General features: G+C 46.8%; 1 protein-coding gene across 1 annotated transcript in view; it reads right to left on the reverse strand.

Annotated features, from left to right (window-relative positions):
• LOC306943283 (zinc finger protein 521-like) overlaps positions 1 to 24233 on the reverse strand; it is a 143318-nt gene that overhangs the window by 67322 nt on the left and 51763 nt on the right. The window contains 2 exon segments of the mRNA XM_079529514.1: positions 8285 to 8369; positions 9334 to 12932. Of these exon segments, the coding sequence (XP_079385640.1) occupies positions 8285 to 8369; positions 9334 to 12932 (3684 nt within the window).

The following is a 24233-nucleotide window of genomic DNA, read 5'->3' on the forward strand; positions in this document are numbered from 1 at the left end:
GCCTCTCCTCTGGCCGCCCGTGTCCATTTGCTCTGCGGGTATGGCAGGCCCGAGCTGACAGATGGCCGCCCCTCTCTCTCTCTCTCTCCTCTCTCCACTCCACTCCGGCTCCGGAGTAACACAGTAACTGGTTTTTCCTCCGCCGTTGACCTTGCCACAGCGAGCCAGCAATCCAAGGCTGGCACTCCGCCTGTCGAACAGGAGGGTAATGAAGTCCAGCGCCGCTCACATGATTATTAAGGCTTCGACGCTGGGGGGCCTTTCAACGCGCTCCTATCCCCGCCCTCCCCACTCTCTCTCTCTTCTTCCCCTGTCTGCCGTTCACACACACCCCAAGGTTCAATGAGAATAGTCATTGGTTACATGGCACTTTGGAAAGCCACCACTGTGCCCCATAAAGAGAGGGTCAAACTTCTTCCTGTTTTTTGTAGATTGTATGGGAATACTTTTCATTGGATTGTTCTAAAATCTTTGACATCCACCTCTTGAATGTGGACAAACTCTACTTCCAAATCCTGCAGCTGAACCTCACTCGGGGGGCACATGAGCAAGTGGTAGTCGCTGGTAAAGCTACTGCTTTGGTGCAGATTCACACCTAAAGCCCGAGTTATACTTAGTTGCGCACGGATGCTGCGCACCAGACATAACCTAATCTTCAGCGAAAATAGCAGATTTACAAGTGTTGCATCGTGACACAGACATTGTGAGCTTGTAGATGTGATCTATTTTCGGTGCACGACAACCGGCGCACAACAAAGTATGACTCAGAGACTACAGCCAAAACGACCAACCTAGAAGTGCTACATCAAGCACGATCGGATGAAGCTATCTGTCACATTACTATTGGTGGTGACAACCTCTAAAAGCCATGTAGCTCTGCAGTACTACACCACTTTGCTCTCTGCGTAATTCTCCCTCGGCCACAGGCATCTCCAGGCACGCACGGAACCCAGATCCCCGCCAGGCCCAGCCTGGGATTTGAGAGGTGTGGGTTGCAGCTCTGACCTTTTACTGAGGCAGAACTGTCTGTTTGCACGGCTCCCACAAGACCCCCCTCCCAGGCTCGACTGCTGAGGAGCGACCCCCATCGGACCGGGGGGGAGAAGCGTCACTGCGCATGCTCCCCCCTGGCCTCTGTGACATCCTCCCTGCCTCCGGGGATGTGGAGTAATGCAGAGGTTAATTCTGATCATCCACTATTTATGGGGCACTTCAGAACAAGGGTTGGCATTAACACTCTAAAAGAGACATCCCTCCTGTACCATCAATAAAACATAGCCAGGAGCCGTGGAAAAGACTACCTCTATTCAGGTCGACCAAACGCAGACCGACTGGTCTTTCATGGCAGAATGCTGAAATCCTGTCGCAAAAGAGGCTGAAGAACAGCCAAAAAGACATCTAAAACCTAATAGGCTGGGTGTACCGGATCAAAAACAGTGTTAGTTCAAGAATAAAACAAGTCCATTTTCTGCTCCCAGAAATATCACTACTTCCTAAACGATTCGAGCCGAAGCTCTTCCTCAGACCTTCAAACAACGCTGAAATCCTACCCGAGCATCTATCCTACCCGAGCATCTATCCTACCCGAGCATCCATCCTACCCGAGCATCCATCCTACCCGAGCATCTATCCTACCCGAGCATCCATCATACCCGAGCATCCATCATACCCGAGCATCCATCCTACCCGAGCATCTATCCTACCCGAGCATCTATCCTACCCGAGCATCTATCCTACCCGAGCATCTATCCTACCCATCTATCCTACCCGAGCATCTATCCTACCCGAGCATCCATCTACCATCACTAGTGTTTCTTACCGCATTTACACTGGGACACAAAACGCGTCGGTCTTGGGGGTCTTGTGCATTAGAGTATTTTGCACATATAATTGAACGGCTAACTGTAAGAGAGGAAGGCAAGATTGACCGTTCAATGAAAAAGAACTTGCCCCCAAATCATCACCATGGTGACATCAGCCTATCAATTGCAATGCAGTAAGAATGGGCAGCAAGTGTTCTCTCTCAGAGCTTGTACAAATAGGGCCGTATGAACTCGGCACATCAGATATTTTCTCACATGTTGGCCTAGTCTGCGAGGTGTGGGGAAATGTCAAGAAAATCAATAGATAAGGACCACATCAGACTGAGCTTGTCTGGCCTAGCAACAAGAGCATCCCCATGGTGATGTCAATTACCTACATAACAACAACAACACAAAAAAAGCACCAGGAGGAGTAAAGCAGTCACTGCAATGCTGTAAAACTTTTAATCTATTAAGACCTGGAACGCACCTGAGCTTTTCGTTCACAGCAATGTTTTTAACTCATATCTTTGCTTCTGGGAGGTCCCTGGAGCAACATAATGTTCAGATGGGGGTCGGCACAATTACATATCATTTTTGGGAGTCCTGAAATAATTTGAGAACCACTGATATAGAAACACAGGTTTTTCAGAAAACCATTAGAATTTAGAAGACATTTGTAGAATCTGGTCTCAGATCTAAATGGATTAATGCAGTCTCCCAGTTACATGGACGGTATTTATAACCAGAAGAATATGGCATTCGGGCACGTAACACCTTTACAAGTGAATGTGAGAATCCTAAAGATAGCTCACTCTGCTTCCTTATTCTCCTCATGGATGCCACATTAGTCAGGTAGAAGTATAATATAATGAGCGGCAAGGTGCGCGTAATTGCATATTAGCAGCAACACACTTGGCTGCATGCGAGGTGACTGCGCTAACGAAAGGGAGAGGCGTTATTAATCACCAATTAATAAAAACTAGGCAGAACTCACACTCGGTATTAATATGACAGAAACGGCTTCCTTTGTTTCCATTATAGCTGGTCCGGCCTGCTCTTTTAATTATTTCATAAGATTGATCCTGTTCCCCCTCAGAAGACTATTGAGTTCTGACTCTGATCCAGACCCCCACAGGAGTCAAGTGGAGAGAGCATTGGCCATGTTTGTTAACAGATTACATGTGTATGTGTGTGCTATGAAGGACTCCCAGAGACAGACGAGTGCGGCACCATCAAACACAGCTAATCAAAGAGGATTAGAGGGAAAGGAAACAAGACATAAAACAAAATACCACATTCTGTCTATGCACCGTGAGAAGAAAGGCCACTTAATGGAGTAGTGAATGTGTTGCCACCAGGGTAAGAGACAGTGACGGAGACCCATGTAATCAACATACACTGACCAAGCTTGCTCCAGGGGGCTCCGAACAAGAGGATGTGTGTCAAGGATAATTTGGGAGGCCCTTGGAAAGCAACAAAACAAGGCTCTTAGAGCCTGCAAAATGCTGTTACAGAGAGAGTGCCTCCTGGTCTGCTTGCATTACCAGCAGCCAGCACAGTGTGCGTGTGTCGCCATGGCTGGAGCTTTGTTATTACGAAAACGAGAGAGTGAGAGATGGAGGGAGAGAGAGGAAGCTAGGAGGATAAAGGGAGAGAGAGAGAGAAAGAGAACAGGGAGGAGAAACTGGAGGAGGGCTAGAGGCCTCTCTTGCTCGCCCTCCTCTCTCTCTCCAGCTCGGTATAACGGCCCACAGTGCCTAGCTTCACACAGAGCGGCCAGCTGTACAGCAAATGTGCCTTTCCCGCTCCACCCTCCCGAACCCTTCCACCCCTCCAGTGCCCCCTCCTCTGTCTGCCTGGGCCGACCGGGCCACCGAGCGGCTCCTCTCTGTGTAGAGAAGGCTCCTCCTGACTTGGCTTCGGGGCTCACTAGCTGTCACTGAGCCCAAAAAGACTGTAGAGGTGACCCCAAAAAAACACTTTCTGGAATGTTCTGGGTGGGTTTGTTTATGATTGCGCTTCTGAACGCTGCCACTTATACCAAAAACAGGAGCATAGTATATATATATATATATATATATATATACACTACAACCCTTTTCACCTTTAAAACCCTCCGAGACAAGAGCCCCATGCTTCAAAACGTGTCAGGATTCCTAAAATCCACATAGGGACATTTGAAACAGTGCGATAAATGGGCCAAATGTACCCCCCGCGAGGCTCCAAATGTCATAGTTCACTGTGGGGTCAAAGTGAAGCGATGGGTGGTGTGACACCCTGCCGTTAAGACCAAACAGCCTTTTGTGACAATGAAAGACCTTCAAAGGCACACTTATAAAAAACTATATATATATACAGTATACACCGGGTATGTACACTTTAATTTGAAATATTTACCCCGTAATGTCAGAAGCAAAACCAACGATTAGTGCAAAAATACGCTGAAACCTTAAATCTTTTGATATTGTTTGGGAACAAAGAAAGGTTGAAATGAGGGCTTTGATAGTGACTACAACAGCTGAAAGCTGTATAAATCTGTGCGTCTCTGGGGCAAAATCGGACACCCTCGATTCTGTAAGTGTGCCATGCCAAAAAAACTCTAAACTAAAGAGTGGCCAGCTGTCTTCTGGCCTGCTATTAAATTGCTCCTTGGATGGTGGCGATATCATTTTTTTCTCCATAGGAGTATCACACCAGGTCCCCAAACAGAGCGACCAGCTGTACAGCAAATGTGTACTGATCCATCTGGGCCCTAGCAGGCTGCGGCCTCCATCTTAAGACACGTGGGGGCCCCCGTACGTTCGCAGGGCTTGGCTACGGCACCGCTCTTACAACACACCCTCCTGCACCCAACGAACCGCCTCCCTCCCTTTCCATTTACCTCCATTATCACACTAAATGTCGAGTAGCCGGGCACCAGAGCTGTACTTTCCGTCTAGAACCATGCAGGACCGGCGGAGCCGCCATCATCGGAGCATAATATATCCATGCATCAAAATGTGCTGGCAGTCGCACAGAAGAGGCAGAGCCGCGAAGCCCTTCAGTCTGCTCTGACGGGGGAGGGAGGGGGCTGTGGTGGTGGTGGGGTTGGGTTGGGTTGGGTTAGGAGGGAGAAGCCTGAGTGCACTTGGCTTAGGGAAGACTATTGTATTACAAAAGGCAGCTGAGACGGACCTGTCTGGGGTGAGACGACAGGCTCGGGTTCTTGTTGTTCCATACACTTAGCACTATGGTTATGTCACGCCACATCACTATATATAGAGTTATCAGTGTGAACTGACACCACAGAGTCAAGGCACGGAGCAAAACAACACCCCTATGAATCCAGCGTCTGCTCCATTACCTACGCTAATAACGCTGACAGCTGAGCGGAGATGACCCCACAGCCCCACCCCCGTTTCCCCTCTCCTGTGCAGATGGCCATTAAAAGGAGAAAGTGTCCCTTTTTTCCAGGAGAGAAGGTATTTAGAGCTTTTTTTTCTCCAAATGAGCACTTTTTTTTCACTGTGTTTTTGGCCCAAATTGGCTTTGCGGTAATTACAGGCCGGTCTAGAAATTTAACCCCAAGCTGCTGATGTGGGACCGACGCTAAGTCTACACGAATAAAATCACCTGAAGACAAATTGAATTAGACCGGAAGGGTCGACTGTAAATGGTGTATTTTATTTTCATATCTGTACAGTAGTAGACCTCTCTGGGTGTATTACTGTGCCTATAACAGCACAATCAGACTATTAGTAATTACCCAACTTTATTTATAGAGCAACCCCAAAAAGTTTTTGTTTTATTATTCTGCCCCTTGGTGGCGTCACGTGGGTCAATACATCATCATACTGTACTTAGCAATGACACTTGCAATTTTTCCAGAATTGCTAATGTTCTGGTATTTATCTAGCCTAAATACATAATATATGTACAGTATATAACATGAATATACTCACGATCTTATTTTAGTAATGTGATCCAAATGATTTATATATATATCTACTTATATCTACTTCATTTCTCTTTATTTTACTGATCACATTCATAAAGTGCAAGTGACAGAAATCCTTCCGAGGAGGACACAGATGAAACTCGTGATCGTGTTTTTAAAAAATATATATAAAACAATTGAATATCGGGGGGGGGGGGGGGGGGGGGGGGGGGGGGGGGAGTAAGCCATCAGACAATAACGCAACCAATCACCAATCCTCACTGTTATGATAAGCTGTCTGGATTCCACCATTACGGGGAAACGGCGAACCTGTGTGTCTGAAAGACATAAAATAACCAGTAGGGGGGTTTGTTTTCTACCCTCCCAGTGTGCTTCCGTGCCTGCCTTTGCGAGAGAAAGGACTAATGCTGGCATGGTACTGTATTAGGCACCCCCAGTAGAATAGTGGGAGAGCAGATCGCAAAGATGAATACAAAATACACACCTACACACTCCTCAACCCATCTCCCTCCCCTCCCTAGCACACATACACCACGGCATCAAAATCACAAATCACATGCCTCTGATTGTTTATGCACAAACAGTGTGTTCCTGATAGAATTGCCTACCGGTCCTGATAGAATTGCCCACCGTGTTTAAATTCACCTGCGCCTAGAAGCGTGTCCCAAACAGAGAGGCGGTTTGGTTCCAGATCAATGAGTCCCTCTCCCACTGAAGACAACAGATAATGCAGTGTAATGAAAGAACCGCCAAACGAGCTGAATAAATGAATGAATAACGGAAGGTGAGACAGGAATTCAGACCCCTACTTTCTCCAGGCAAGAAAGCCTGTTTTTCCAATTGTGTATTCTTTCCTTTCAAATTATTATGCCTTGCATACTAATGAAAAACAAAACTGAAAGAACATTGCGAAACTGGGGAGGTTGTTGTTAGACTAACCCCCGTTTGTCTACTTGACAAAGTATATGGCTGATTTGAACCAGACCAGACATAACAGGTTGACAGCTATTCGATAAATAATGTTAATAGTCAGGAATGGAAAAATGTTAAATGTTAAAATATGTCCCTGTGAACGTGGCCCGTTTCAGCAATTTCTTTGCATTTGTGAGCATGCAAAAACAACAGTGTTTAACAATGAGTGGACATGCTCTGCATATTCTGTAAATTCTGAATGATTTCCTGAAAAGCATTTAGACATAATCGACATTAACTGTGTTCGATATTCTCTTGGTCAAACCGGTTCCAGTCGTGAAAGGTTTTTCGACCGGTGAGATTCTACTAAACGTGAACACGGAGCATGCACACTTCACATGCACACATGCACAAATATCACAGACGTGATCAATCATGGATGACATTGACATTGGCAATCGGCAATCCAAACATTGTCTGATGATCAAGATACTTGAATGTCTGCATAATTTAGGGCTCTACTGAAAACGTGATTTGATTCCGATATTACCACCATGACTCTGCTGAATGTATGCTCAGATGATAGAACATTAGAACGTGTTCACAAAAGCTGACCTTTTCATATGTTTTATGGACATTTTCTTTCTAAATCTATGTGACAATGTGTCTGCAGTCAGTGTGTTCACCCGTTACCGCACAAACCACTGCACTGCACTTCACATTTAAATGGCAAGACATAAAAGACAAACTAAATACCATGCGACATTATTTAAATATTTTGGGCCTAGAAAAAAAAAGTACATTTACATATTACGAGGAGCTGAATTGTATGGAAAGATGACAGCAAGACTCCAAGAGAGAACATGACAGATATAAGACAAAGAGAGAACATAACATAAGACAAAGAGAGAACATAACTAGATAAGGTGCCCCTCGGGGCACAGGTCTCCACCAGGGCAGGGCAGGGCAGGTCAGGTTGTGGCCTCCTGGTGGCGCTATAATAGGCCAATGTGAAAAGGGTGCCATTTGTTCTCATGCCTTGGATGGCAATTGGATGATTTGAGGCATTTTGTTCCAAAAATGTGTTTTGCAAAAATCCACCTGTTGGTCAATGGTGGCGCTATTACAGGCCAATGTGAAAAGGGTGGGATATATTCCTCAGCCTAGTAGGAAGGTCTGTGAAAGATTTCACATAAATTGCACGCTGCGTTCATGATTTGAACGTGAGTTAAATAAGTGTTAGCCAATTCGGATGGAATATGAAATATCGGACAGATCCGTCTTGAACACTATGACTATAGAGGTAGTGTGTTACGATTTGCAGGATTTTTGGATAGAATCTGGAGGAGTAATATAAAAAAATGTGTTTTTCAAAAGTCGACCTCCTGGTCGGCACCGACCGTGTTAACGAGAGATTAGCTGGTAACAGACGGACGGACGGACGGACGGACGAACACACACACACTCACACACGGACGGACACACACACACACACACACTCACACACACACACACACACGGACGGAGTGCAAAACATACTCTCTCCCCAGATGGAGACAATGACACATATAAGACAAACAGAGAGAACATAATTAATGACACATATAAGACAAACGTGGTCATCTCCTACCCAGCATGTGATTGGCCACGTGGACCTGGATGTCCCATTCACTGTAGAACACCATCTGACATTTAATGCACTGATAGGTCTTCTTCTGTACAAAAAGCCACAAAAGGAACAAGATGTCGTCAAGAAACCATACAATTTTAGTGTTATCAATATTGCATTGCTTTTCTTTTCTTTTGACATTCTATTGCTGATCTACGATCTATTCTATACACCGTCATCAATCTATAGCATCTCAATGGGCTCTATGCACACAGAATAACTTCCTACTTCCGGGCCACTTCCCTACTTCCCCAGGTGTTACCGATGATACTAATTAAGGTTCTGTTCCATTTAGTGTGCAGTGGTTCTCAAACCTTTTACATTTCAAGCACTCCCATAACTCTGAGAGTGTACAAATGGAACCTTACGGGTCCATTTGGTTCCATTTGTACACTCTCAGAGTTACAACCGTACAGGTAAGAGGAGATGAAGTTCCCACACCAGGTCTTAACCCATTTTGGGCATTATGTTATGCTTTAGCTATTGAAAAATAGCAGATCTACAAGCTCATAGCGCGCCACCGAGTGGCGCACTACAAGCTTGTAGGTCTGCTATTTTTGAAAAATCGAAGAACCACTGACATAGAAACATAGCTTTTTCAGAAAACCGGAGGATTTAGAAGATTTTTTTTAAATTTCGAGGTCAGGCCTAAATTGGTTAAGCTCCAAACTTTATTTCTTATAGAGATACAATGTTTCGACCACTTCGGGTCTTCGTCAGGCACCACAACCGTACAGCGCCATTTTATTTGGAACCCACTTAAGAACACTTTGAGTGTTTCTAATGAGCCAACATGCACAATAGCAGCACCTGACTCTGTTTGACTAGAATGGAACAGAGCCTTCATTAGTATCATCGGTAACACCTGTGAAGGAAGCAGGGAAGTGGTCCAAGTTCTTTCCAAAATAGCGTGTGTCCATCCCATTGCATTCTTCAAAGTTGACATGGTTATTTTTTCCCAAATATCTGTTATAAACATAACACTGTAATTGTTTGGTTTTGGTCACTACCTCTTCAGTTTGCGAGGGGCTGGCCCGGGGCATCGGGGACACCTGGGGTGTCCTGTGCTGCCCGCCGTTGCTGTCCCCCGTCTGTTCCCGATGCACCGTCTGAACGTGGTTCTGCAGCTCGGCCTCCGTCTCGAACTTGACGTTGCAGCTGGAGCATCGTGTCTTGGGAGCCGTCGTCGAGGAGGTGGAGGAGGCGCAGGAGGATGCCGAGGAGGCCACTTTTCCACCTTTTCCCTCCCCGGGGCTGAGACTCTCCCCCTGAACCCATGAGGAGCCTGTGGTGTTTGCTGGGGTGGTGGATCCACCCTGCTGCTGCTGCTGCTGCTGTTGTTGTTGTTGTTGATGATGTTGCTGCTGTTGATGCTGCTGCAGTTGCCTTCCTCCGTTCACCGTCGGGCTGGAGCTCTTGGAGCCGGCGGCCGCCACACAGGAGCTACAGAGGCCGTAGGGCAGCCCGTTGATGTCCAGCTTGACCAGTTCCTGCTTGGAGCGGAAGTCCTTCAGGCAGGAGGCGCACTTGAAGAGCTTCTGATTCTGCATGTGCTGCTGGTGGTGGTGCATGATCGTGGTCCGGCCGATGGGGTGGTTCGTGGACATGGTGCCCGTCTTCTGCATGTGGAAGGTGCCGTGGATCTTGAGCTCCAGCGTGGAGGTTACGGTCTGCATGCACACCACGCAGCGGAAGCCCGTCAGGGAGTTCCGCAGGTCGGGGTGCATCTGGCAGTGCTCTAGGAAGTCCTCCTCGCTGTGGAGAGGCATCTTGCAGATGCGGCAGCTGCCCGTGTCCAGGCTCTTACTGTGGGTGACCTTGTGCTCGGTCAGGGTGAGCAGGGAGGGGAAGCGCTCGCCGCAGATGGGACACATGTAGTGCTTGACGGGCCCCAGGTGGGTCTGCATGTGCTCCCTGAGTCCGGGCTCGGAGAAGAAGGTGCGGGAGCAAACGTTGCATTTGTGGGTGCCCTTCATTATGTCCGCTTTCCTCTTCATCATGGCCCTCTCCCCGGGGCGAATGTTGTGGTCCCTCAGCTGGTGGTTTGTGAGGAGCGACTCCATCGTGTACGAAGCCCCGCAGATGTCACAGCTAAACATCGGCTCGGCCGACTCCACCTCTTCTTCACCGCTTCCGTCGTGGTTGTTGTGGGACTCCACCACGTCCCCGGCACCCGTCGCCCCCCCAGCGCCATGGCTGTTTGTCAGCAGACCCTGCAGCTCGACGTCCTCTTTAGCCTGGCCGTCCCCGCCGGCTCCCGCGGTGGAGCCGTTGGCACCACAGTTCTGGGCCTTGCCCTCGAACACACAGTGCTTCTCCCTCAAGTGCTTTTCCAGCAAGACGATGGCGTGGAAGGCCTTGCTGCAGAAACGGCAGTTGTACTTTTTGCTGTGGGTGGTGATGTGACACTGCAGCTCCACCTCCGTGCCAAATGACTCCCCGCAGAAGATGCAGCGGTGAGCACGTCCCTGGTTCTCCAGGTGGCTGTGTTTGACGTGCAGCTGCAGGTCCGTCTCGTGCCTGAAGTCCCAGTTGCACGAGGTGCAGCGGAACACCTTCTTCTCGTTGCTGTGCTTGACGGCCAGGTGAAGCTGGGTGGACACCTTGGAGTCAAACACCTCCTGGCACAGGGTGCAACGGAAAAACACAAAGGTGTGCATGTCGATCAGGTGCTTCTGCAGGTCGTCCACAGACGTGAACTGCTTGTCACAGCTTTCACAGATGTAGTACGTCGAGGTGATGGTGAAGTGCACGGTCACATGCTTTAGCAGGGACTCTTGGTTGGGGAACTCTTTGTTGCACTGCGGGCAGGTGAGCTGGGGCTGCAGGCCGTCCAGGTGAGTTTTTAGGTGCGTCTGGAACAGGTCCAGGCTGGTGTATTTGGCACCACATTGGTTGCAGATGAACTCGCTGGCGGCGCGGGACGACGAGCCGCCTTGCTTAAATAAGGCAGTATGTTCGACGGATATCGGCGAGGAGGGGCTGAGCGTGCGCTGGGACTTCTTCCCGTTGTTGATGTAGTTGAGCGCCAGCGGAATGTTCTTGTGGTTCTCCTTGATGTGCTTGTTGAGCTTCAGGATGCTGTTGAAGATGGGCGAGTTGGTGCAGTAGGAGCACGAGTACACCTCCACGATGGGCTCCTTGGGGGTGATGGCGGCGAGCGGCGAATCGAAGCGCAGGCTGCCCCCGTCGCAGTGGATCTGACGCACGTGCTCCTCCAGGGTGGTCTCCGTCAGGAAGCCCATGAAGCACGAAGGGCAGAAGAAGGCGTTGCTCTCCTTGGCCACGGGGCTCGGGAAGCCGTGCGAGCAGCGGATGTGCTCCTGCAGGCCGTTGAGGTCGCCCATCACCTCGGGGCAGAAGTTGCAGTGGAGCAGGGGGTCGGGCATGCCGGCCAGCAGCACGGCGTGGTCCTCGGCACCGTGGTGCACCTGCTTCAGGTGCTCGTTTAGGTTGAACAGGGACGGCAGGACCTCCAGGCAGAACTGGCAGGTGTGAGCCTGCTCCGGCTTGTCCAGGTGCATAGTCCGCAGGTGGATCTGAAGCACGGCCAGACTGGAGAACACCTGCTTGTTGCAGTAAATGCAGCTGTAGGCGATCTTCGGCTGCTTGGAGGAACGTCCTCCTCCTCCCGTGTCCGGCGCGTGCTGCGCGGCCCTCTTTCTCCTGCCCCGCGCCTTAGGCACCGGCGGGGCGACCTCCACCATGGTGGAGCTGTCCACGGAGAGGTTGGAGTCCGGGGTGGTGCTGGAGACGGAGGTGTAGCCCACCGTCAACAGAGAGGGGCTGTTGCTGTGGTTGCTGGATTCAGGGAGCTGGTGGACGTCCATGTGAGCGTAGAGGTCCTCCACGGACAGGAAGTGCTCGGCGCAGATGGCGCACGTGTGGCCCTTCCTGTCGCGGCTGTGCGCCTGGTCGATGTGGGTCAGCAGGGTGCCCTCGTCACTGAAGGGCTCGTGGCAGTAGATGCACTGCAAGGCGGCGCCCAGGCCTCCGTCCTCCGACGGGGAGCACTCGGGATGGCACTCGGCGATGTGCCTCTGCAGCTCCTCCGGGACATCGAAGCCCTCCTCACAGCGGCTGCACTTGCGGGTCTCTTTATTCAGCTTCCACTCGTCGGTCCTGGAGAGGCCCGGCCCGCCCTCCTTGCCCCTCTCGTGCACCTGCATGTGGCCGTGGAGAGAGCTGGAGGAGAGGAACCCCCGGCGGCACACGGGGCACTTGTGTGGCTTGTTGGAGGCGTGGGTCTTCATGTGGATCTTGAGGTGGTCGCTGCGGGAGAAGGCCGAGTCGCACTCGCCACAGTGGTACTTCTTGTCGCCGGTGTGCAGCTTGACGTGGCGGTCTCGGCTGCGCTTGTGCTTGAACAGGCGGCTGCAGAATGTGCAGCTGAACGGGAGCTTGTCGCCGTGGCTCTGCTCGTGCCGCTTGAGGAAGCTCAGACGACTGAAGGACTTGTCGCAGAACTGGCAGGGGTACGGTAAGCCGGGGCCCCCTTCGTCCTCGCCGAAATCATAGTCTTCACAGTGTCCTGGAGAAGTCTGGTCCTTGCTGGAGGGAGACGATGCAGGCCACGAACACAAAGGGTCATCCTCGATATCAGCACCGTCTGTAGAACAAGCAGAAGACAAAGAGAGAGAAGCCGTTGAGTGTTAAGTGCTAATTTATGCTTTGTTGCACAACGGTGTCGCTCACTGAACATCAGAGATTTCCAAGCTTTCCAAGCTTGGAAATCTGTTATGTTTGGCAAGCGACACACATGGACACACATTGTTAACTTGGATAAGAGAGGAGTGAAGTCAGCACGATAGATAGACAGGGATAAGATGTTCAGGGCTCATTTGTTATTCTGTTAAATAATGAACCTTTTTGTTCTGTGTACACTAAATCTCAAAGCTCAAACACTCACAATGTTTCGTGTTGCGACGCGTTGTGAGCTTGTTGTTCTTCTATTTTTGGCTACCCCTCCCCCCCATAATTTGGATGCTGGGGTTCAAGTGATTAATCACAATAATAATTAATACGTAGCTGTGTATGAATTCACACTTGTTTGAAATACAGAGCTATATTTTCCTTAATGGAAACAATACTGCTTCTGGATAAAATGTACTTCAAAAGTACAATTAGAAGAAAAGCTAAAGTGAAAATGCTTTCACTACAATTAACCTTGTATGTGGCCATGTAATGGCTTTGCCCACTGAGAGTCAAAATGCAATGTCGTTGACATTTAAAGCCAACACATGGCAATGAGTGTGCTTCAAGACGTACACCCAGCATGAGGTAAATTACAACAGTTCCTATTATTCTTCAACAATTCCCAGTATTCTTTTGAAAAATAAGAGGCATTAAAATGACCGCAAAGCTAGAATCCTGGACTTATTTTAATTATCATTAGTAGCATTTTGTTAATGTTGTTAATACATTATATTACATTATAACTAGAACGTCTGCAGTGGTTGGCAATAGTCTCCCTACTATTCCACTGAGAAAGGACGCCAACTGTTTGACAATGTCAAAAGTGATTTGAAGCCGACGGCCCACCGGATTGGACACTAGATGTACTACCATCTTTATTGTAGTTTGGACATCGTTGCAATTACCTCTCTCTATCGGGACAGATATACTGTACAACCTACAGACTGTAGCTTTAAGAAAAGGTCTGGAAAAGAAAGGTACGTGGACAAACAGTTCATAAGGCCAACAGAGAAGATTAAATGTGCAATTTAAACCGTGGGCTTTGCATAGCCTTAAGGATAACCCCCTCTGCTGCAAAAAAAAAGATGATATTTATGAAACATGGGCCCTTCAGCACATCAGTCAATAGATATCAGATTATAGAATATGCATTATTATCATATTTGTCAGCGTGGTCTGAGCTGAGCCGTGAGGCAGCCAATACTGGATGGATGAAAATGCCGGGGGCCAGTGTGTGTGTGTGTGTGTGTGTGTGTCTATGCAGAGGGTGTGGGGTGATGGCTTGAAGGGGACGGGGAAACGGATAAGGGAGGAGGACGGTGCAGACAGTTAACTAATTCACTCAAGGACAAGCAGGTGCAGAGAATGACCAGGGAACGTCAGACAACTAACAATGCAGTACATAACACCCCCATTCGTATTGCAAGCCCTTTAATGTGTCCCCATTCAAATCACTTCTTTGTCCACGCACGTCGTTCCAACGTGTGATATGAATGGAAAACACAGAACACCACTTTCCACAAGTTCAAAAGGTTACGGACCACTTCTTCCTCGCTGCCGAATTCTAAGTGCTGTGAACTTCCTTACTTAAATAAAACAACGTAATCCCAACCTCTTCGGAAAAAAAGAAAAGAAAAAAATAGTGTCAAAAGGCCAGAACTTGTAACGGGAAAAACAAGAGGAAACTGCAGAGATTTATGGGAGGGACAAAGGAAAAGCATAAAGCTCATTCCAGGATCCTGCCTCTGAGTTCTCCTTCAGCTGACAAATCCAAGTCTCTCTCTCTCTCTCTCTCTCTCTCTCTCTCTCTCTCTGTTGTTTTTTGCTGGGAGATCTGCCCTTTGTCAGGATAACGTGCCCTCTCTGAGCACTTAGCCCCATCAGGGCCTATCTTCAGGAAACAGATGGGGTCGGAGGCCATTCCCCTGCCCCTTCCAAACTGCTGAAAGCGGCATATTGAGAGACCACCTCCACACCGCACTCCCGGAAACCTCCTGCCCCTGGCACGGTGCCCGCTCGGCACACATATATCTCACTCAAGGAGCAAAGCCTGATTTACTTGTTCTATCCTTCTCATCCAGGTCTCTCTCTCTCTCTCTCTCTCTCTGTGGTTGGAGGGAGGATGGGTGACTCAGTAGTATGCCCTCCTCCACAGAGGGGGCGGATCTGCCCTCTCTCTCTCTCACTCAGCCTCCTCCCAGGGTATGGGAGAAGAAGAAAATGAGCACAGTGCGAGAGGAATGACCCCAACCAATGCCTTACAGTCAAAGATATTGGCTTGGAGACAATAGCATAAAACAAACAAAACAAATGGGTTTGTATAAAAAGGGGCTAGATGAAATTCTGCTCGTCTAAAAATGAGGACGCCTTTGCCCTAAGCCATCGCCGAGCTGTCAAGACAAGCTCGTTTCATTTTTGTTTTTGTTCACTTGATTTGTTTTCCTTATTTCGGCCTTCTACTGCACAGCGAGACATACAGTACATAATGCCACATCTGCCGGGCACAAGCGGGAGTCGTGAGTCACATAGAGGTATGGTACAGTAAGAGTGTATGTGTGTGCGCGCGCCACTGCTTGAGATGAACTGGCAGATGCTTAATTGAATTAACTGGCTCCACGGTGCCCAATTGTTGTTAAACGCAGGCATCTTAATGGTCTAAATAGGTGGCGAAATTGCTGCGCTGTCACTGGCTTCGTGAGCAAGGTATTTAAATGATACAAGCACTCTCCAATGTCCTGTGAGTTATACCAACTCAACTTCTAATAGCATTATTGCTCCCACTATGCATTAGCTATGCTGGTTTAAGCTTAATACCAGAGAGCAAAAACAGGTGGTTGCTAACTCTAGCATGAATGTGTTTACAGTATCCCATCTGATTGGATGCATTCAGATGGTTTATTCAGATGATTTCTTCCCGGACTCTGTGACAATTATATGCATGCACACAGAAGAGTGCGCGCACACACACACAGTACGCGCGCGCGCGCGCGCGCGCGCACACACACACACACACACACACACACACACACACGCACACACACACACACACACACACACACACACACACACAGCCGCCACCGCGTCACAAGCACAAATGTAAACACACACAGTCAGACGCACGCACACGCATGCGGCATGCATTCAGAAACACATGGCCGAGACAAGTGTGTGAACAACAGCAGATGAAAGCGCGAGGCTTCCTCAGGAGACGTCAAGAGGAAAAGAGAGAGAGAGAGGCTTGTTTTTTCCCTCCTTCTTCACCCAGACAAGAAATGCCCAGGCCTCGGCAGCCTGAGTAAATAAAAGAACGGGCCTTACTTCCCCGTCTCTCGGGCCGGGGGCCCGTGCACGCCAGCGCTCTCTGTGCTGCTGCCAAAGGGGATGCTGGGGCCTGAAAAACTACACCCTGCAGCTGAAGGGCTGTCTTTGTTGGTCTGCCAAGGCCTTCCTGAGCCTCCTCCAGCCAACAGCCTGTCACGTCCTGGGAGGAAGACCTCCATCTTAGGGCCTGTCCCTCTCTGGGAGTTCTCTCCCTCTCTCCCTCTCTCTCTCCCTTTTAAATGTCTCCTATATGGAACAAAACATCTCACTAGCGGCACTCATGCAGGGGGACAGCGTGAAATGTGTTGGACATCTGCAATGTCATATTTACTAATAGCGTGGAGAGCGATTCGGCCCTTGGCTAGAAGTGTAGAAGTATAGAAGTGTGTATTTGTACGTCTTTAAATGTTCTGACGAATTGAAAATGGAGGACCCTGATGTTATAACAAGTGCTTTCCATGGTTTCGTCCACAAAGTAGCAGTTTTTGTATTGACTTTCATTGCTTTCATTTGAAATGTACCCATTCTACATACTGTGAATACAAAATTCAACCATTAATCGTTGTCTCGAAATATGTGTGAGGTTAATGGCGACAATGATTACAACAGCGCCATAAGACGCAAGTCGTAAGTCGTAAAGTTTTATTATGAAACTTAACCCCCCCCCCCCATCAAATGCTTCCTTTACCACCCCTTCGCATGCGAATCTCTGATGCCTCAAAAGCCAGACTGAACTACTCTGTGTGTGCCACCTCCTCCATGTTCATTTTTAGCACCCTCTCCCTAAGTAAATACTCTTGTTCAAATAAAGCTCCTTGGTGTGAGGCTGTGGGTGCCATTGCTTTTTCTGTAAACAAAGGCATTACTCTTAAGAGGCTTGATGTTGACACGCTCTTGACTTGAGCATTGAATGTCTGAATATTATATTGAGAACTTGAGAGATTCATAAAATATCATCTGAAGAGAGCGAATCCCTTTTTTATGATCGTTTCTTTTTCTTTGCTGTTCTACACCAATATGGCTACAATAAAAACAAAATATTACTTTAACACAGCCTAATATAAGTGTGCCTTAAAGCTTCAATCCGTAACTTTTTTTGTTTTAAACAAGCATTGATTTGATTTTATATACTGTTAACATTTTTATATTCTCTAGTATAAAAATACTCCATTATGGCGGTCATGAGTGGAGACTGGTATCATAATATCATAATACCAATTCTTACTGCTAAAGTAGCATATGGGGCAAAAGAATATAGCAATTATTCTTGGTTATCACAGCTAATTTGACAGTGATGTACAGTGTTTAGAAAAGGTCTTACATGGATGATGTGTAAGCAAGTACAAATACAATTAATTAAATGGTATGTACTTTGAAATGTGCTGGAGCCATTCATTATTTATTACCAAGTTAAAAGTGCCCAAATGCTAATTTGACATTCGTTAGTAAAAGTACTCTATACCGGGTACTTCTACTTATAATATTTCATCTAGGCCTTCAGTACATTGTGAAAAGCGTCCTCAAAACAAGTTCACTACACATTATGGTTTTCCTGAAAAGGAAATAAAGACTTCTCAAACACGACAGCACCACTTGCAAAACAAAAGCGGAATAGTGTATCCTAAGCAAAACGCGTAGGTTTGGTCTTGTGCTTGGTCTGCACCAAACTTCTTCACTGTAAATAGCACTAAGACAGCGTTGAAGTTCTGCTATTTTCAGCGAATGTTCCCCTCAGAATAGGGAAGCAAGTGGTTACGAATATTTCAAATAAAATAAATAAGTTCCTTTCACACAGATTTGGTGAGCCCCTTGTGGTAACTCAGACTCCGAGGACCCCCTAGAGGCCCTGGACGCCCTGCTGAAGACCCCTGTCCTACACAGTAAAATCCTCGGTTTTAACGTAGACAACTCAGAGCGTGTAAATGCAAAACGGCTCCATTCCTACACTCTCTCAGAGTTCAATGAACACTGTGGATTGACAGCGTAATAATTGTTGGAGCCATAATTTGTTCGAAGCGAAACTGGATTATGAAACGGACCGAAACCTGGATTATGTTCAATGACCGGAATATGGTCTTCTAACTGTGAGAATGTAGAATATGGTCTTCTAACTGTGAGAATGTGCCACTGTCAGCGTCGCATGCATTTGCTGTTGCTAAGTCATTGCATGTTAGGCCTGACGCTTGTACACAGGCTCATGTGATTGTTCGCTTTCATCCGGTCCTGATGAATCACACTCATAAAAGCTCACATGGTTTGTGTGACTATTGGCACCTGTGACTTCCTGTCCTCGTCCAGGAAGCAGTTCAAGGTGGCTTATCTCTATCTGACAGCAAGCAGAGAGACACACTCTTATCTCACTCCAGGACCTTTATCTTATCTTATCTGGAGGACTCCTCTCACCTGCACTGGTTCCCAAACACTGGGTCGGGACCCATTTGTGGGTCGCGGGACACATTGTTATGGGTCCTCTTATAGCTTTTGTTTCCTACATTTGGTTTTCAATTGTAATTTCAAAACATTAAAAAAAAAAGAAACATTACATTCCCAAAAAAGCAAAATGTTTCATGAATTAAAAACAAAATTCAATGATTTATTTTCAGTAATTTAATGAAATAAAAGAAAAATCTAAGAAATTCGAAATTAGAACAAATATTTAAGAAGTAGTGAAAATAGCCAATCTACATGCTCACAACGCGGCGCGATGCGACACATTGTGAGCTTTGTAGATCTGATATTTTCATTATTTTAGGTCCCGGGGCGAATATCTAATTTTGGTTTTGGGTCACGGGCTAAAAGGTTTGGGAACCACTGTAATCTAGTGGACAGGTAGGCTACACGTTGAACCACTGTAATCTAGTGGACAGGTAGGCTACACGTTGAACCACTGTAATCTAGTGGACAGGTAGGCTACACGTTGAACCACTGTAATCTAGTGGACAGGTAGGCTACACCGCTACACGTTGAACTCCTCAGCATTCATTTATGGGAAATCGAGACCAATGCATTACAATGGCGGCTGTGCTGCGCAGCGCGTTCCTTCCTTCTCCACTCTGTTGTTGTGATCGCCACTCACACACCGTTTTAAAGTGGATTTTCATGACAAGCAACTCGGCGGTCGGCGCAGTGGCTCTTCAAAGGTTAGTGAAAACACGGCAGGGAGATCTGGAACGCGATTGTTTAATCACGGCATTAAAACTCTCAACTCTGAGCATAAACAAATGGAACCAAATGGAACTGCAAGGGTTCATTTGGTTACATTTGTATACGCTCAGAGTTACAAATGGATGGATCAACGCTGTTCGTTTAATTAACAGTTAATTGAACTCTAGATTCAAATGGACAAATGGGTGAAATTTAGCACTGATCATGTATAGTATAATGTATAATAATAATAATAATAATAAAACTCACTCCGATATTTTTTTTTACACTCTCAGAGTTAAACGAACACGCCGGCATTCTTGCTACTGTATGTGTGCCATAGCTGAGAGATCTGTAGACAGAGGTTGTCATAAGTGATGTGTGTTTTGTGCGAGTGTGTTTGTGGCACATAGGGGAGTGGGGATTCATTGAATAAACAAAAAGCTGACAACTTGTCTGATGTAACACCGTGACCCCCACTTCGTATTCAGAGACAGGGGAGCTTCTGTTCTTTTCTCTTTTTTTCCCCCCTTCTTTTTCTTTACAGTTGCTGGGAAAAGTAGCGAGACGGTTTTCCCGGGAGACGAACGCATGTGTCATCTCCAAGCATTTCCTATTCTGATGCCCAAACAGGACCTGCGTGTTTGAACAACACCATATTATGTACGGTACGATGTATGTGACACTGCCACTTAAAATCTAAATAGGAGGTTGACTGGAGGAGTAGGATTTAGATTAGCGAAAAAGACTTCCAACGTCCCTGCCTGAGAAAAGGAAGGAGGGGTGGGGGTGAGGCGGGGGGGGGGGGGGGGGGGGGTGCGAGGTTTCAATTTTTGTTGGGGCTAATTCCAAGTTCTTCTCAGATGACTGAGTCATTGAGCCCGACTCAGGACCCCCACGCGGCGCGATTGGAAGAGGCCCAGTCCCCCGGCTTTACGCGCAGCGGTCCTGCGACATGCCTGTCCTTAAAGGCATCAAATCCATCCAGTCAGAGTGGTGCGAGCGAGCGGCCAACTAACGCACGGCTCTTTCTGCACCGGCGGTTCACAAGCGACTGACCCTAGTTTACAAGCACGCGCAGACGTGCACGCACGCACGCACGCACGCACGCACGCACGCACGCACGCACGCACACACACACACACACACACACACACACACACACACACACACACACACACACACACACACACACACACACACACACACACACACACACACACACACACACACACACACACACACACACACACACACACACACACACACACACAAAATATAGAAATACTCCGTCCGTTGCAAGTCAAAGTCAGACATTCAAAATGTACTTGAGTAAAAGTACAAAAGTATTGGCATCAAAATCTAAATACCAGAAGTAAAAGTACTCATTATGCAGAATGTCTCATTTCACGTTTTCAAATGTATAAACATCTTTTGAAAATAGCTGATCTACAAGCTCACAATGCGTCACATTGTGAGCTTGTACGCATTGTGAGCTTGTTTATGCAGTGATTACACATTGTGAGCTTGTAGATCGTACATTTTCAAATGGCCGAAATGTATATAGGGCTGAAGTGGTTAGTGTACAGTATGTAAAAATCAAAAGCTAGTGCTACAAAGTAACTAAAGTTTTCAAATAATTGTAGTGGAGTAAAAGTACAATATTTGCCTCTGAGATGTAGTGGAGTAGAAGTAAAAGCGTTGGAAAAGTAAAGTACAAATACCTTAACATTAATTATATTTAAGTACAGTGCTTAAGCAAATGTACTTAGTTACTTTCCACCACTGTACGGTTGCCAACGGGGCCAATAACGCAGAGAGGAGCATCTCTCTCCATTGTCCATTTAACTCATTTACCGCCAACAGCGCCATCTGGTGGTTGGCTCAGAGCGCCCGCCATCCAGTCAATTAATAGGTGAAGCATCTTATTCTGAAAGCCGTTTCACCTCGGAAACCGAGAATCAGGAAGTAAAAATCCACTGTGTAACATGTGCCGCGATTGTCATTTAATCTGCCCAAAACAAAACTGAGGATCATATCGCTTAGAGAAATGAGCCGTAAATCAAGCTTGTTTTGACCCAAAAAGAAGAATCCAAGATATTAAGATTCTAAAAACTGCGTCGCCATAGACAGCATAAGCCAGCAGAATTTCCATTTCCGTTTTTTTTCTTTCTTTTTTTCCCTCGCTCGACGCCGAGTGAGTTAATAGCACACGTCATACTGTACACACACATACATATACAGTATATTGTATGTATAAGCCGTGTCCCGACCCACCCCCCTTCTCTCACTCTCTCTTGGCAAACAATATGTTTTTTTACACATCACTGAGAAATGTCAGGCCCCGCTCGCCCCCCGCTATAGATCAATCAAATCCGCTATGCTACAGGAGGCAAGCGAGGAGGAGGAGGAGGAGGAGGAAGAGGAGGAGGGGTTGTGTGAGAGAGAGACTACTGGAAGGAACAGTGAGAGAGGGGGGGGGCTATCTGTTTTCTGGACGTGAGAGAAGAAGGAGTGGGTGATAGAAGAAGGATGCACTTCCCAGGGCTTCGTGGTCGGTACCGCGGCGGCGTGCGGTGCTGCTTCGCCATAGCATTATCACGCTCCCGGTGACATCACGGCCGGCGTCTTATCAAAACAGAACAACACAGACACGTAGACCTAGACAAACATTAAGCGCGGCTGTGACACGCGCACGCACGCACGCACGCACGCACGCACACACACGCGCGCGAGCGCAACCCCCCCACCCCCAACCAAAAAAAAAACATGGTCAGCGGGGGACCTTTTTTGCATGGGGGCACAGGAACACACAGAACTGGAACATCAAATGCTGTCCCGTCTCGGCGGTCGGGGCGTCCATTATACTGGCCCTCACGGCTCTGTCTCTCTCAACCGTGGGGAAGCGGCAGACTGTCAACTACTTTGTCCACATTACCCACGTCCCCCAGCTCAGACAGGAGCACTTGGTCACTGTCCCAGAAATCACAGCGCCCCAGTGGCGTCCCAGGAAAGTTAGACAAATGGAGGGGCCAGAGGAAGGAAAGTAGGGCGGCCAGTCATCCTTTTACTAGGGCCTTTTTTTATTATTTTTTTTGTTTTTCTTTCGAAGAGAAGAGAGGAATTCCATTACTTATCACGGGGCTGCACTGCCTTTCACCAGACACCAACAAACTGGAATAGATGACCGCTTTCTTTCTTTTTTTCCTTTTTTTTCCCGTTATGTGACTAAAAAGGATGATTCTCAAAACGCAACACAGGAAAATCCTCGTCGTTACTTTAACTCAGAGTGCAAGCAAGCATGTGGCTCCATTTGTACCCTCTCAGAGTCAAATGGATATAAGTAAAGGGGTATTCGACTTTAAAAAGCTTCCGAGGTCATTTTTAACGTCTACTCTGGATTTTGTGGACACCCCAGGCAGTTTAAGTTGCTTGCTTTCAATAATTCGATATTTGACTCGTCCCCCTTACTACCGTAGGCTATATAAATCCATTGTAACTTCAAACTCCATTTTAATCATGTTAGACTAATTTAAATCCCACATTCCTGCTTCGGAAGATTAATATTGTCCTTCTAATGTGTGAGGAGGCCATACTTTTTCAATTACTTTTTCATTTATTGTATTATTCTTACCCTTATCATTAGAATTAGTAGTAGTAGTCATTAATAGATTTCACACACAAAAACACAGCCCCCACATGCATTAGAAGGACAACACCAGTCACCAAAACCATGTTCACAACAAATCTGACATGGTTAAAATGGAGTTTGTAGTTACAAAGGGTTTATATAGGAAGGGGGCATATCTGACAAACAGAACATTAAGTATCTAATTATTGAATTAAAGCAACTTTCTGGGGTGCACACAAAAGCCAGAGTAGAAGTGTTTTAAAAAAGTGAAATACCCCCTTAAAGGGGCATTCCACTAATTTTCAACATTTTACTATGTCATTAATATACCTTAGAGCTGTTAATAATAAAAAGTCCCCCCGATTCTGTGTTTCCTAGAACTAGAGATCTGAAAAATGAAAGATTCTTTTCATACTTACAGTTCTAGGAAACACAGAATCGGGGGGACTTTTTATTATTTCCACACAACAGCTCTAAGGTATATTAATTACATAGTAAAATGTTGAAAATGGGTGGTTTTCCCCTTTAAACACTGAATATTTTACTGTGTAAAAATGCATCAATTTGGGTTTATTTTACACCGTTACTGTCACTTAACATGTCTGCTATCTGCTGCTAAGTGATGTCTCAAATGCACAAGAGATGGTGATTCTATAGCTGCTGCCATTTCTTATCTTCTGCAAATGTTCCTCCACCTGCACAAGAATCATTTCTGCCTCATGTTATTATTTTAACCATACACTATATTTGACATTGTGCCTTCCCGTTATCTGACTTGGTTTTCCTTGCCTTCTATATTCTTAAACTTCTAAATAAATAAATATGCTTAAAAAAAAATGTCATGTCAGGATACCAATTTTATCCAATCAGGAGAGAGAACCCCACAAGGATGATTCTATCAGCTTTTCCAGTCAGTGTTCCAGTTCCAATTTTGTCTGTCTCCCCCCCCCCCCCCCCCCCCCGCCCCCTCCCCCATCATTTCCAATGTCACTTGTTTATCCTCCATCTTATATGATTTCTCTCTCCAGAAAATATAGAATATAGAACTATTTAAACCTTATTTTAACAAAAGAGATATACTGTACACTCACACCATCTTTAACCCATTTAGACCCGAGG

The sequence above is a fragment of the Electrona antarctica genome, assembly GCF_951216825.1.
Source record: "Electrona antarctica genome assembly, chromosome: 19".
NCBI lineage: Eukaryota > Metazoa > Chordata > Actinopteri > Myctophiformes > Myctophidae > Electrona > Electrona antarctica.